The sequence below is a fragment of the Amblyraja radiata genome, chromosome 5, assembly GCF_010909765.2.
Source record: "Amblyraja radiata isolate CabotCenter1 chromosome 5, sAmbRad1.1.pri, whole genome shotgun sequence".
Taxonomy (NCBI): Eukaryota; Metazoa; Chordata; class Chondrichthyes; order Rajiformes; family Rajidae; genus Amblyraja; species Amblyraja radiata.
The window spans coordinates 63017607-63032681 of record NC_045960.1 but is presented as its reverse complement, the minus strand read 5'-3'; the positions used below and the strand labels follow the sequence as shown (position 1 = coordinate 63032681).

General features: G+C 43.4%; 1 protein-coding gene across 4 annotated transcripts in view; it reads left to right on the top strand.

Annotated features, from left to right (window-relative positions):
• Positions 1-15075, top strand: part of msra (methionine sulfoxide reductase A) — a 298069-nt gene that overhangs the window by 204856 nt on the left and 78138 nt on the right. For all 4 annotated transcript variants that reach the window (XM_033021381.1, XM_033021380.1, XM_033021379.1 and 1 more), the window contains exon 4: positions 7649-7753. In XM_033021381.1, coding sequence (XP_032877272.1) covers positions 7649-7753 — 105 coding nt within the window. The remainder of the gene's footprint in view (positions 1-7648; positions 7754-15075) is intronic.

Genomic DNA, 15075 nt, shown 5'->3' with positions numbered 1-15075 from the left:
ATCGGTCGGTAAAAAACTGTGCAAATTCTAATGATAATAGGATTTAAAGAAATAAAGAATTGAGGATTAACTGTATAAAGGTAGTCTGATATTAGAAGCTGATTCAATCCTGCAGTTGAATAGGAGATTGCTCATGTAAGAGAATACTTAATATGAACCCAAGTGTTACTTAATCAGTCTGCTAATTTGGAGCTAATCTGAATTTGAAGTAACATTTGTTCTAAATTTAAATGTGGTTCTTTTCCATTTTGGGTGTAGACGTGTAATACCACTTTCACCCTTCAAATCTGGATAAGAGACAAGTGTCATTTTGACAACTGTATTCCATTTACTTTTCATAATTGAGCTGAAAATACTGTACTAACATTTGAACAATACACACTATTTGGGATGGGCAGGAGATCCAACAGCATCTCTGTAGAGACTACCTTGGTCAAATGTCATGGAGATGATGTAGATATAAGGGGACAAAGGGTGTTTGGAACTAGAAGAACCATTTTTACAAAATATCAGATAAAACAAAACTGAAGCTTACCTTGTTTTGGAGCATGCTGATATAATTGCTTTACGGTTAGGCTATTGTGTCAAGGACTAATGGGCTGAATGAATATTGCTTGATCTCTACCTACGAAAATATATAATTCGCATATCCTGAAATTTTTCAGACTGTGGATTCCGATTAGCTGTCGTGAAACCTTGGCATCAGGTGACTGACTCTTTTTGCTCATTGTAACCTAAGCCTCAACAAATTTCTTAAATTACTGCATATTGTAAGTGCATTGTAAGATTATGCTTATTTTTCAAAATAACGTTAATGTATTTAATGCAAGTAAGGACCAGGCTGCAGTAGAAGTCCTCCACTGAAAGCCAGTGAGTTTCATTGTGTAATTTTGGGGCTAATGCTGCCCTGTTCCTACCAAGCAGAACATGCAAAATTAATCTCTGTGAGAGTGTAGGAATAGAGAATGCATTTGTACATTAAATAATTGGGAGAACTTTTCTTGCTACTTAAAGGGCCTGTCCCACTTACGCGATTTTTTAGGCGACTACAGGCGACAAGGCTGTCGCCACATGGTTGCCGGGGTGTCGCCAGTATGGTTGTGAGTAATTTCCTCAGTTGCCCAAAGAATCGTAGCGTTTTTCTGGTCGCCGCTGGATTTTGAAATGTTCAAAACCTTTCGGCGACAGTTGGCTTGATGCCAATGAGCGTAGCTTGACTTTTCCTGACGTAGGTGCTGTAGGTTGTCGCCAGGATGATGTATGTTCTCACCAGATGACGTAGGTTGTTGCTGGTGCTGACTTCGGTGAATTCCATTGTGCGACTACCAACGTCAACCTACGTCAGGCGACAGGTACTGACGACTGAATTGTCTTCAGTTGCCTTCAGTTGCCGCCGACAGGGTCGTACCTTGTCGTAGCTTGTCGCGGGTGGACATAGATAGTCGTAGGTGTAGTCGTAGGTAGATGTCCTAATCGGTCGCCGGTTGTCGGTAGCTTGTTGCCGGTTTATCGGCGACCTGCTACGACTATGACAGTTGCCAGCAGTCACCAAACAATTGCCCATAAGTAAATATACTGCATTAAAGTGTAATTAGGAATAAACAGGTGTTTGCAATTTATGATTTCTGTCCACATTTTGATCTGGAAACAATTGTGCAAATCCAAACTTTAAAAAAAAACAGTATGCAATCTGCATGTTGTTCAACATCATCCCACACCATGTGTAATCAAGTGCTCACATAAATGTTCAAGGTCTACAAAAAAGAAGAATCTGCTTAGTGCACAAGGTATTGGGGGTAGAGTGCTGACATGGATAGAGAAGTGGTTGGCAGACTGGAAACAAAGAGTAGGGATTAACGGGTCCCTTTCAGAATGGCAGGCAGTGACTAGTGGGTTTCCGCAAGGCTCGGTGCTGGGACCGCAGCTATTTACAATATACATCAATGATTTGGATGAAGGGATTCAAAGTAACATCAGCAAATTTGCAGATGACACACAGCTGGGTGGCAGTGTGAACTGAAAGGAGGATGCTATGAGAATGCAGGGTGACTTGGACATGTTGGGGGAGTGGGCAGATACATGGCAGATGAAGTATAATGCGGATAAATGTGAGGTTATCCACTTTGGTAGCAAAAACAGGAAGGCAGATTATAATGCGGATAACCTCACATTTATCCGCATTATACTTCATCTTCCATGATTCTGGCATCAAGTTGGGAAAAGGGGAAGTACAATGGGATCTGGGGGTCCTTGTACATCAGTCTATGAAAGTAAGCATGCAGGTACAGCAGGCAGTGAAGAAAGTAAATGGCATGTTGGCCTTTATAACAAGAGGAATCGAATATAGGAGCAAAGAGGTCCTTCTGCAGTTGTACAGAGCCCTAGTGAGACCACACCTGGAGTATTGTGCGTAGTTTTGGTCCCCTAATTTGAGGAAGGACATTCTTGCTGTTGAGGGAGTGCAGAGTAGGTTTACAAGGTTAATTCCTGGGATGGCGGGACTGTCACATGCTGAGAGAATGGAGCTTGTACACTCTGGAGTTTAGAAGGATGAGAGGGTATCTCATTGAAACATATAAGATTGTTACGGGCTTGGATACGCTAGAGGCAGGAAACATGTTCCCGATGTTGGGAGAGTCCAGAACCAGGGGCCACAGTTTAAGAATAAGGAGTAAGCCATTTAGAACAAAGACGAGGAAACACTTTTTCTCACAGAGAGTGGTGGGTCTGTGGAATTCTCTGCCTCAGAGGGCGGTGGAGGCAGGTTCTCTTTCAAGAGAAGAGCTGGATGGGTCTCTTAGAAATGGCGGAGTCAGGGGATATGGGGAGAGGGCAGGAACGGGGTACTGATTGTGAATGATCAGCCATGATCACATTGAATGGCGGTGCTGGCTCGAAGGGCCGAATGGCCTGCTCCTGCACCTATTGTCTATTGTCTATTGCTTTTGCTTTATACTTTTATGGTATAAGTAACTTGTGCAGCATATGGACTGGGCTTTCATGCTAGTTAATCATTTTATAAGATGAAGGTGCAAACCAGGCAGTTTAAGGAAAAGTGTGAAGATCGTTAGTCCCTTGACCAGATCTGGTACAATGATCTTAAACGTGGTACTCTGTGTTATTCTTGAGATAGTCACAATGCTTTTAAAATTAACACTCTACAGGCAGGATGCTTCTGATTTGCCTTCACGGCAGCTGAGTTCTGGCCATGATTGAGGACTATTCATCATGCAATTTTTTTATATATCCTATGGACTGTCTTATGGTTGATTGCTTTACCACCTGAGTGCTTTACGACAAATGATCATCTGAAAGAATACAAATCATTCAAGACAACAGCACACAGACAATATGTGAACACAACAGCTGCTTTTATTCCTGACAGACAAGTACAAGGCCATAAATGTGCTTTGCCTTGCTTGGTATTGTCTGTATTGTTACTTTGGTTAATGGTATTATTTAAAATCAAATGAAATTGATGGGCAGGGACTCGCTAATGCTAGAAACACTGAAAAATTGCTGGCTATTATTCCACAAAGAGTGAAAATTGAAAACATTTTCACTCTTTTGAATACAAATTTGATGCTTTCAACCTTTAATAGAAACTGAAGAGTTTTGTAGACTTTATTGACTTTCATTTGAGCATAGCTTAATAAAATGTAAGGTCAAAGAATTGATGGGTTTGGATGGTTTCCTACATGCGAGTCTATAATAAATCAGGAATTATTCCATTTTACTCAAGACAGTGAAGTCCTTCACAACCCATCATCAAAAGTATGCTGGTAAGTCTCAAATATAAATAATATGTTAATATTATAAACCCAAATTCTGAGTCTCATGTCATTCCTAACTGCTTTAATTAATTAGTGATATATTTGATATACTTTCCATAGTGAAAAGCTAGGCAATAGCTTCAAAACAAAAAACAAATCAGTTTCAAGGATCTGAACCTTAAGAAACAATATTAAATGTGGATTTTTTTATTCCACTAATTAACCTGGATTGAAAATTTAGTGGGGCACAAGCTGGTTATAACGGGCTGCATTTTCAGTTCCCAGCAATATGTCATTTTTATTGCTGGGAAAGAGTCTAAACTGCACACATGTGCTATTTACAGGGATGTTCTATTTGAAAATCCCTGATAAAATATGTTAAAAAGACAAAGATCAAACCACTCAGAAAAAGCTTTTATATTGACAATTTTTGTGTATTTTCAAAAAGTATTCTATCATTCCTCCTTTCAAATCAAATTAATTATGAACAAGTTATCTATCTTAAATATGTTGTCGTGGAACCCTCATCCTGCAAAGACCCAAATGTTCACGCTTTTTCCACAAGGAATTAGAATAGATGACACATGGAATTGCTTAATTGTTCTTTGGAGATCAAGCTGCTATTTATTTAAATGTTTCACAACGGGCAGGCTAAATCCATATAGAGAAGCACAAATATCAGAGATTGTAGTTCTGTATTTGCAGAGCATGAATTGCTGCCTGCTGCTATTGTTTAAATATAAAGTTTAGAAATGCAACAAAGAACTTGAACATTTTGAAAGGCAATTTTTGTTTGCTTTTGATTGTTTCATCCTTTATATAACTGATAATTAGAGCACACATGTTTTGCTTCTCGTACAATTATGAGTGGAAAGCAGTAAGCCATGGTCTCTCGAATTTTATTTTTTATCCATCTGTTAATGTTAAGAAGTAGGGCATTTATGATTAGTGACTTGAGCCGGGTAGTGAAGAGAGGAGATCAGAGCTCCGCAGTACTCAGCTTGTATGGTGCACAGGGTGCCTAATGGTATCATCTGAGGGAAAAGGCTCAAAAGCAAAAACATGGTTGGAAAATGCACAACAAGGGAAGACGACTAAGGGAGAGTGGGAATCACAAGAAAAAAAGCTGTTGTGATTCATTCTAGCTGGACAGCCAGGGGACAGTTGATAGATCGTCTTCAATTCACTTATCTAAAAAAGTTAGAAGGAAAAGCATTTCAATTCATTATTGACAATTATTTTATCAATTTCACCATTTGGTTAACTTTAATGGGTTGAAGTTAAAAGTTAAACTTAACAGAAAGAAGAATTGCTAGTGGCTTTTATATCTAGCCTTTCATTCATTACAGATACTGATATAATGCAGGAGGAAATTCAACAGTTTATTTCCACACAATAAACTCCTACTAACAACGATGTGACAGTAATCAGATAGTTGATGTAATACAATTACGTATGGGTTGAATATTGTCCATTAAGTATTTAGATGGTCACCATCATTGAAGTTATGATATAGAAGCCGAAATGAACTGATTTGGTATAAAAGAAAAATGAAAAATATTCTCTTCTTATTTACCTTGGTTATCTGAAGTGCTGTGGCATTGGAGCTACTGAAGACCAAAGTTAGAGGATTAGTAACCAAAGTTAGAAGTATGATAATAGTATAAACTATTCTTTTAATTTCCTTGAATTGTCAGATGAAATGAGCTGCTTTGATAATCAGTTGTAGATAAGTGTAATCATCTGGTCATTGTCTATATTTTCCACATAAACTGCAGTGAAGTGCCATTTACAGTGCATTGACTTGTGATAGTTAACTATTTTGTGAAATGTTTTATATAATAATAATAATAATAATAATATCTTTTATTGTCATTGCACGTCAGTGTAACGAGATTTAGTATGCAGCTCCAACCGACGAAAAAGAAAAGTAAAATAAATAAATAAGCTGTGTGACGTGACCATCCGAGGGAGACAGTCCGGGGGGTGGGGGGCACTCAGCAGGGCCGGTTCAGAGCCGCTATAGCTCTTGGAATAAAGCTGTTTCTGAGTCTGGAGGTTCGGGCATAAGAGTCCTCAGTAAGACAGGAATAGTCTGGTTCCTTGCGTGATGTTAGAGAACCACAATTCTTTCATAGGGGCATTGGTGTGGCATATATTGTTACCCCTTGACTAAATGATTATGCCCCTTAGTACTTTTCAATCTTGTATAAGCTTTCACCGAGATTATTTGTGTCAGAAAACATGAAACATTGATCACATGCAAATTGTGTGCCTCTTCACTCAAACATGTTTAATGACAAAACCAACTGAGGGGTGACTTTGATATGCAAGAAGAGCACTGCAGGTTGGGTATTCCCGGTCAATATAAAATGTTAGAGGAGGATTATTCACCAGTAGATGAGATGCCATTTTTCTCTCACAGTTGGTTCCTGCTGAGACGTAACCTTTATATTTGTTCCCCAGAAGTACTCTGTGAAGTATAAAAAATGTGAAACATGTTGCATGCTTTGTTATACATTTTGTTAAATTAGCATGAGTTCGTCATAATTGCAATTTGCTGTGTTTCTTTAATTCACTCCATGCTGCCTTTGTAAATTTGTAAACAGCAACCCATGTCCACTCTTCACAGCCACAGATTCGATCTGCTATCTTCCTCAGATAGGGAGCTGGGAATACCACCAAATGGCACTTTCAGCAAGAATGGAGTTAATGTCAATGGAAATTTCCATTTTCACTGTAACACTGATTTAAGATGTATTTCAAATTATAACAAATCATGCAAAAGGTGTAAAGCACTTAATAGAACACAAGCTGTTGGTAAAATCTCCCGATAAGCAGTTTGATGTTGGCTTCAGTTTAGGTGATATTGATTCAGGATGTTGGAAACTGTTACAAAATTTCATTTGTAATTTTAGAATTCCTGAGCAGTTTCCAACATCCTGTATCAATAGCACCTACTTTGCACCTGCCTCCTTCATCCACTTTGCCCAATAAAGAAATTCCAGTGTAATAGTGTGAATATACACGTGGACTGGTACATATTTAAATATTTACAGTCCAAGGCATGGGAAAATGGTCAGAGCAAACAGTGTGAAATTTCTCATGTTAGTAACTGCCACATACTTTATAAACTCATTTGCAATTTGTAGAGAAATGCATATTAATCTTGATTAGATCTCACCATGTAAGTTATGGAATATTGTAAGAGCACTATCTTAAGTTTTATTTCCTAAATTTTAAAATGCAAAATTGTTGAATAAAGAGTAAACCAATGTTTATATCTCAGAAGCTTTAGTGACTAAAACTATTGTTGAAATAGCTAAATGCCGATCTTGAAACGATTTATATTTGATTCCGTTCTCAGCCATTTTCTCTGCAAAAGTGAACTAGCACCGTCTCTTAGTGCTTAATTATGCTAATCCACTGAGCATGGGAGTGTTTTCTATGAGAAATAGATACTGAGTAAATAATGGATTATATTGTTGGCAGTCCTCCCACATACAGGTATTCGCCTGTGAGCATTTGTGCAGATTGTTGCATTATTGTTAGAAGATATTTTTCCCCATCTGGTTGGAACCAAAATAATATACCAAAAATAGGGTTTTCATTTCATTGTTGTTGCTAGGGACTAAACTTCAGAATTATTAATGGGAGATAATTCGTAGCATGTTTAAGTCGGTCCAATAAATAATTGATTGTATAAGCATTTAAAATTTAACAAACTGTTTCATTTTATAAAAAATAAGAAATTGCTATTTCAAAAAAACATTTGAGTTTTAAAGATATCTGTTCTACAATGCTGGACCATTTAATTTATGATTGCAGTAAAACTTAACATGCAGCAGTTACAAAACTGTATTGTCCTTTTATAGAGATGACTCGCCACGCAGAAGTAGTGCGAGTTGTGTACCATCCAGACAAATTCTGCTTTGAAAAATTGCTCAAGGTCTTCTGGGAGAGCCATGACCCAACACAAGGTACAGTAATGAATAGACCAGCTCCTCATTATATTCCTAATTACTGGTGTGGTAATTAGTGTTTCAGTAACATGTTTCAAATGACCCTTGAAAGCACATGTGGTCCAAACAACGAGAAGGCAAAGATTCTTTGTAAAGCAGAGTCAATTGAACCAGAAGTATATTGCTATGCTCAACTCAAAGGTATTAGCAGTGCTTTCAAGAGACAGTGTCCATTGGGAGTTGACAGGAGTCTGCAATGTGGTTTATTTTGCCTTCCCAACACTGGTAGAATGTGGGGTGATGAACAATATGAAATTGGTGTTTCTAATCTCTGAAGGACAGACCAAATAACCTTATCTTTTACAAGTGGTTACCATATTGTAAACCTATTGTGGTCCCAGTAGATTTCTAATAGTTATCAAATCTTGTTACGATACTCTTTATATTGAAAAAAGTGATAGAATAAAAGTGAATTGTTCGAAGGTAAAATAATGGAATTATATTAAATCCCAATCCAGATGATGTTTCAAAGTTTCTTTTTAAAACACATCAATTTTGTATCCTTGGGCACTTTAGGAAAGGAGAAATGAGCCTGAAATAAATTGGCTGAACTTTAGTGTTAAAGAATATGAAGAGTACTGTTCATTGGGAGTCCATAGGTGTTTGCAATGTGGTTTATTTTATCTTCCTAACGATGAACAATATGAAATTGGTGTTTCTGTTCTGTGCAGGGCAGACCAAATAAAGAATGTCTTTATTTATATGGATGTGATTTGCATGCCCTTCCTTCTGACTGCCAGATTGGGTAATGTTCCTCTAAGAATAATATGCCGGAAATATATAAAACGTTTAATGATATTCATTTAAGTAAGAACGTTATGTGAGTTCACCCAGTAACAGGAGAAAAGTATAACTCACATAATGCTCTTACTTAAATGAATATCATTAAACCTTTTATATATTTTCAGCATATTATTCTTGGAGGAACATTTAATTTGCTCCAAAATAAGTCCCGTGAGTTGCACAGGGAGAAGGGCAGCAATATTGAAAAGATTAATTCGCCACAGACTGGTTAGTTATTGGTGTGTATATCTGTGATAGTAATAACTTCTTTACCTGTTTTTTTAATTTTATGTTGCACTTTGAGCAATTTGATGTCAACATCTATATATATTACTAAAACTCCAATCTTGTTTGGTTGTTCCTATATATATTTGTTTCCGGAACTGCAATAACGGTACACGGTAGTGCAACAATTTTAAGCCCACTTTATTCACCATTGTCCTTGGATGTTCAGTAGCAATTTTCGTTCAGATTGATGGTATATTTTACGAGTTATTGACATTTAAAACTTAAAATAACTTAAAACAGCACCCCCACTTTCCGCCCGCATGTGCGCCATGGGCCCCGTATCCACGCATGCGCAGTTGGGACATTTCCGCTTTTCAGATCGCCATCTTGGCAAGGACTAGGCCGCAGCCTCGGCCTCTCCCTCCCCCGGCTCCAGGCCGCTCGGTCCGTCTCACCCAACAGTGGTTTACATCGCGATCCTGGGGAGGTGAGGAGGGAGAGTAGGGGGATTGAGGGAGAGCAGGGGGTAGGGAGGGAGAGTAGGGGGATTGAGGGCGAGCAGGGGGTAGGGAGGGAGAGTAGGGGGATTGAGGGAGAGCAGGGGGTACGGAGGGAGAGTAGGGGGATTGAGGGAGAGCAGGGGGTACGGAGGGAGAGTAGGGGGATTGAGGGGGAGCAGGGGGTAGGGAGGGAGAGTAGGGGGATTGAGGGAGAGCAGGGGGTAGGGAGGGAGAGTAGGGGGATTGAGGGGGAGCAGGGGGTAGGGAGGGAGAGTAGGGGGATTGAGGGGGAGCAGGGGGTAGGGAGGGAGAGTAGGGGGTTTGAGGGAGAGCAGGGGTAGGGAGGGAGAGTAGGGGGATTGAGGGGGAGCAGGGGGTAGGGAGGGAGAGTAGGGGGATTGAGGGAGAGCAGGGGGTAGGGAGGGAGAGTAGGGGGATTGAGGGGGAGCAGGGGGTAGGGAGGGAGAGTAGGGGGATTGAGGGGGAGCAGGGGGTAGGGAGGGAGAGTAGGGGGATTGAGGGGGAGCAGGGGGTAGGGAGGGAGAGTAGGGGGATTGAGGGAGAGCAGGGGGTAGGGAGGGAGAGGGCGGAGAAAGTGGGGGAGGTGAGGATAGAGAGTGGGGGAGGAGGGGGGGAGTGGGCGAGATAGGGAGTGGGGAATAGAGGGAGAAGAGGGCAGCGGGGGAGTTGAGGAGGAAGAATGGAGGGTGGGATAGGGGGGAGGTGAGGAGTGGGGTAGGAGGGAGATAGAGGAGGGGGTAGGGAGGGGATAGGGGTTATGGAGGGAGGAAGTGACTGAGGGTAGTGGAAAAGAGAGGGAGGGAGAGGTGAGTAGGGGAGGGGAGGGGAAAGAAGAGGAAGGGTGAAGAGGAGGGAGAGGGAGTGCTGGGGGATGAGGGGGAATGGAGGAGGGTAGGGGTAGGAAGAGGAACGGCGAGGTATTTAAGGAGGGGAGGGGGATGTGAAAGGAGAGGAGCGAGGGGGTGAGGGGAGAAAGCAGAGGAGGGTTTGTGGAGGCTGGAGAGAGGGAGGATAATGGAGGAGGAGAATAGGAGACTGAAGAGGGAGAGTGAGATGCGTTCACATTGACCTTATTTTTTACGTTATTGCCATTTTAAACTTTATAAACGTCAGCCGTGGCTGTGCAGGTAAGGGGTATGGGTGAGTGGTGGAATAATGCATTGGGGGAACGGGGTCCAACTGGTCCCACTTGGTCTAGTTTCAAAATAAATATTTGGAGTGCTACTTCTTTTGGCTGCATTCTATATAGTTTCCTTTTAGGTAAGCAAGGAAACACTAACACGACAAGGGAGAACATGACCTAGTGGAGGGAGAGGGAGGAAACACTTCTCCAGAGAACATTTTTGCTCCCCAAATGATAGAAGAGGCAATGTGTTTGTTTGCAAAAGGAGATCATCACTGTTGCAGCTCAAACTATTAACCAAGGCAAGAACAACATGTTGTTTAAGAAGGAACTGCAGATGCTGGAAAATCGAAGGTAGACAATGGAGTAGACAATCCCCTACTCCCAATTGCTCCGTCTACGCCGCATCTTCTCCCAGGATGATGTGTTCCACACCAGGGCATCGGAAATGTCCTAATTCTTTAGGGAACGGGGGTTCCCCTCCCCTACTATAGATGAGGCTCGCACCAGGGTCTCTTCCATACCCCGTAACACTGCTCTCTCTCCCCATCCCCCCCACTCATAACAAGGGGAGAGTCCCCCTAGTCCTCACCTTTCACCCCACTAGCCGTCACATACAACAAATAGTCCTCCGTCATTTTCGCCACCTCCAACGTGACCCCACCACTCGCCACATCTTCCCATCTCCCCCCCTGTCTGCTTTCCGCAAAGACCGCTCCCTCCATAACTCCTTGTCAATTCTTCCCTTCCCTCCCGCACCACCCCCTCCCCGGGCACTTTCCCTTGCAACCGCAAGAGATTCTACACTTGTCGCTTTACCTCCTCCCTCGACTCCATTCAAGGACCCAAGCAGTCATTCCAGGTGCGACAGAGGTTCACCTGCATCTCCTCCAACCTCATCTATTGCATCTACTGCTCCAGATGTCAGCTGATCTACATCGGTGAGACCAAGCGTAGGCTTGGCGATCGTTTCGCCGAACACCTCCGCGCGGTCCGCATTAACCAACCTGACCTCCCGGTGGCTCAGCACTTCAACTCCCCCTCCCATTCCGAATCCGACCTCTCTGTCCTGGGCCGCCTCCATGGCCAGAGTGAGCACCACCGGAAATTGGTGGAGCAGCACCTCATATTTCCTTGGGGAGTCTGCATCCCGGTGGCCTAAACATTGAATTCTCCAATTTCCGGTAGCCCTTGCTGTCTCCTCCCCTTCTCAGCTCTCCCTCAGCCCTCTGGCTCCTCCTCTTCCTTTTTCCTTTCTTCACCCCGTACCCCTCCCCCACCCTCCATCAGTCTGAAGAAGGGTTTCGGCCCGAAACGTTGCCTATTTCCTTCGCTCCATAGATGCTGCTGCAAAAGTTTCTCCAGCACTTTTGTCTACCTGCAAGAACAACATGGTTAGGGCTGTCGAGATGACTAGGCCTCCTATCTATGTTAAAACTGTCTCATTTCAGGATATAATCAATGATCGCTCCATTTACAGCCCACTGTTGTCATTCTCTGCTTTGTCGGCAAGGAGACAAATCCACACCTTCTTCCCCATTGACAGCGAAGTTTGGGTTCAACACATAAGACTGTGCTCAGTGCAGATTTCCCCAAACCAAAGGTGCTATGGATGTCACCCATGGTATTTTGCATATTCACTATCATTATCCTATCATCATTCTATATAAAAATCAATACCACTCACACTAAATTTGAAATCTGTGCATGCCATGGAGGTCTGTGCCCATTTCAGGTAGCAGTCATGCTTCGTTCCTCTTGCCTTGTTGGTTGAACAGTACAATCAAGTTTCAGGCTCACTACTGGGCATTCAAGGTTGTCCTTTTCAGATTTTACTTGTGCATGCTGTAAAAAAATTGGCACTTTTTGACAGGCTAACAAAGAGAGTGATCCTGCCTCCAGACAGGCAGTGTTTCAGCAATGCTTCAGTCGGGGTTCTTTGGTTGGGAAATGTACACAGTTAATGACAAGACCCTTAACAACATTGATGGACATAGAGATCTTTGGGTCCAAGTCCATAGCTCCCTGAAAATGGCAACACAGGTAGATAGAATGATAAAGAAGGCATGTTTCATTCAACAGTTGGTTGCATCTCAACGTCATTATGTTGAATCAGGAATTTATGTTACATCTTTATGCTGCATCTGTGGTTAGACCACATTTGGAGTATTGCATGCAGTTCTGCTCGCCCAATTACAGGAAGGATATGGAGGCTCTGGAGAGGGTGCAGAAGAGGTTTTGCAGAATACTACATGGATTAGGGGGTATTACCTGCAAGGAGAGGTTGGACAAACTTGGATTGTTACCCATTGAGCTTTAGAGGTTGAGGGAAGAATTGATGGAAGTAAATAAAATGATGAGGCTGTGGCGCCATCTGATAGTCGAGCCATTATTTAGTCGAGCCCTCGGAAGAAGCGCGTGACCGAGGGGCGGGGGTTGGAGATAAGAAGTTAAAAAGGACGTTTTTGTGTGTGCCTGGCAGAGCGGCACGCAGCTATTCTGAGCTCAGCCACACTGCTATTGTTTTGAAGTTCCTTCATATTTAATAAAGCTTTCTCTGGAGTTTACAACAAGTGACTCATTTTATTGTGCTTCATTGGTGACCTCGAGGTTTTCCAAACTGTGATTTTGGAAAAGCAAGCAGATAAGCAAAATGCAAGCAGATAACAGCCCACCCGATGCAGTCAGCCCTCTGGCTCAGCAGAACGCCGTTGCGATTAAATTACCCGTGTTTCAGACGTCGCAGCCGCACTTATGGTTTGAGTAGGCCGAGGCTCAATTTCATATGCGGCATTTTACTGCTGACAACACAAAATACCATTACGTGGTTGGGGCCTTGGATCAGGACACGGCCGGTCGTCTTGTTCATTTTCTTCGCCAACCGCCGACTGTTGAAAAGTATGATGGACTTAAGGCGCTCCTTTTGCGCCAGCGGGCTGCGAGGATTCCGAACATGGGTGGTCTCGGTGACCGCAAGCCGTCAGTTATGATGAGCGAAATGCTTACCTTGATGTGCGGTCATCAGCCCTGTTTCCTTTTCAAGCTCGTATTCCTGGAGCAGATGCCCGAGAACATCTGCCTGCTCCTCGCGGGTGACGATTTTTCTGACCCGCTGCGGCTGAACGTGCCGCCGAGCTGTGGGAGGCCAAACATCAAGGTGCCTTTTCCATCGGTCAAGTGTCCGCGGCCATGTCTGGTTTCGGTTGAGAGTTACACCAGAAGGCCGGTTTCGAGTGACATGGGTAGAGGTAGGTGGTGCTTCTAACACCAACGCTGGGGTACTGCAGCCCACCAATGCCATCCGCCCTGCTCATATCTGGGAAATGCTGTGGCCCAGCAAAACCTCCCGCCCTGCTTGTATCCGGGAAACACTGCGGCCGGCCAGAAGAATCACCTCTATGCCTGGGATCGTCATTCGGGATGGCGGTTTCTGGTGGACACGGGTGCGGAGGTCAGCATTTTGCCCCCGGCGGAAGTCGACACTCGATCAGGTAAGCGGGGGCCTGCTCTTACCGTAGTTAACACCAGCCCCATCCGTACCTATGGTTTTCGTACGGTCCTGCTTATTTTCAGCTCTTGCCATTTTACATGGACGTTCACTCTGGCCGATGTGTCCCAGCCGTAGCTGGGTGCCGATTTTCTATGGGCACAATCCCTGTTAGTTGATGTGTTCGACAGCGGCTCGTACATTCTGGAACTTTGGAGTAAATTCCCATTTGCCTTGCACCAGTTCCTCTGCCTCGCCTCAACCCGGTTTCCGCTGTTGACAATATATACGCTCAGATATTGGCGGAGTTTCTTCCCATTCTGACCCCTCAGTTTCAGTTGGGTGTTTCCAAACATGGGGTACGCCGTTTGCCTCCTGACAAGCTTCGCATTGCCAAGGCGGAGTTCCGCCAAATGGAGGAGATGGGGATTGTGCGACGTTCTGATAGCCCGTGGGCTTCTCCACTGCACATGGTTTCCAAAGCGAATGGGAGCTGGAGGCCTTGTGGGGAATATCGCCATTTAAATGATGTCATGGTGGCTGATCGATATCCTGTTCCACATATCCAGGATTTCACGGCCCATTTGAATGGGGCCAAAATCTTTTCAAAGATCGACCTGGTGAGAGGTTATCATCGGATTCCAGTTCATCCGGCTGATGTCCCAAAAACTGCTATCGTTACCCCTTTTGGGCTGCTCGATTTCATACGTATGCCTTTCGGTCTTAAGAACGCCGCACAGGCTTTCCAGCGCCTCATGGGCATGGTGGGTCGGGGTTTGGACTTTTTATTTATTTACTGGACGATATCCTCGTCGCTAGTCGATATCCTCGTTGCCAGCACTGCGCCCACATCCATTTGCTGTGTCAGCATTTCAGAGAATATGGACTGTCCGTCAACCTTGCAAAGTGTCGGGTTGGTCTGATTTCTATCACTTTTCTGGGGCATTGTGTTACACCACAGGGGGTGGTGCCGCTCACGAGTAAGGTTGACGCCATTCGGCATTTTCCTCGACCATCCACGGTGAGTAGCCTGCAGGAGTTTGTCGGGATGGTCAATTTTTACCATCCTTTCGTGCCCACGGCTGCTTCGATTATGCCGCCGTTGTTTAGGTTCATGTCCAGCAAGTGGCATGACCTG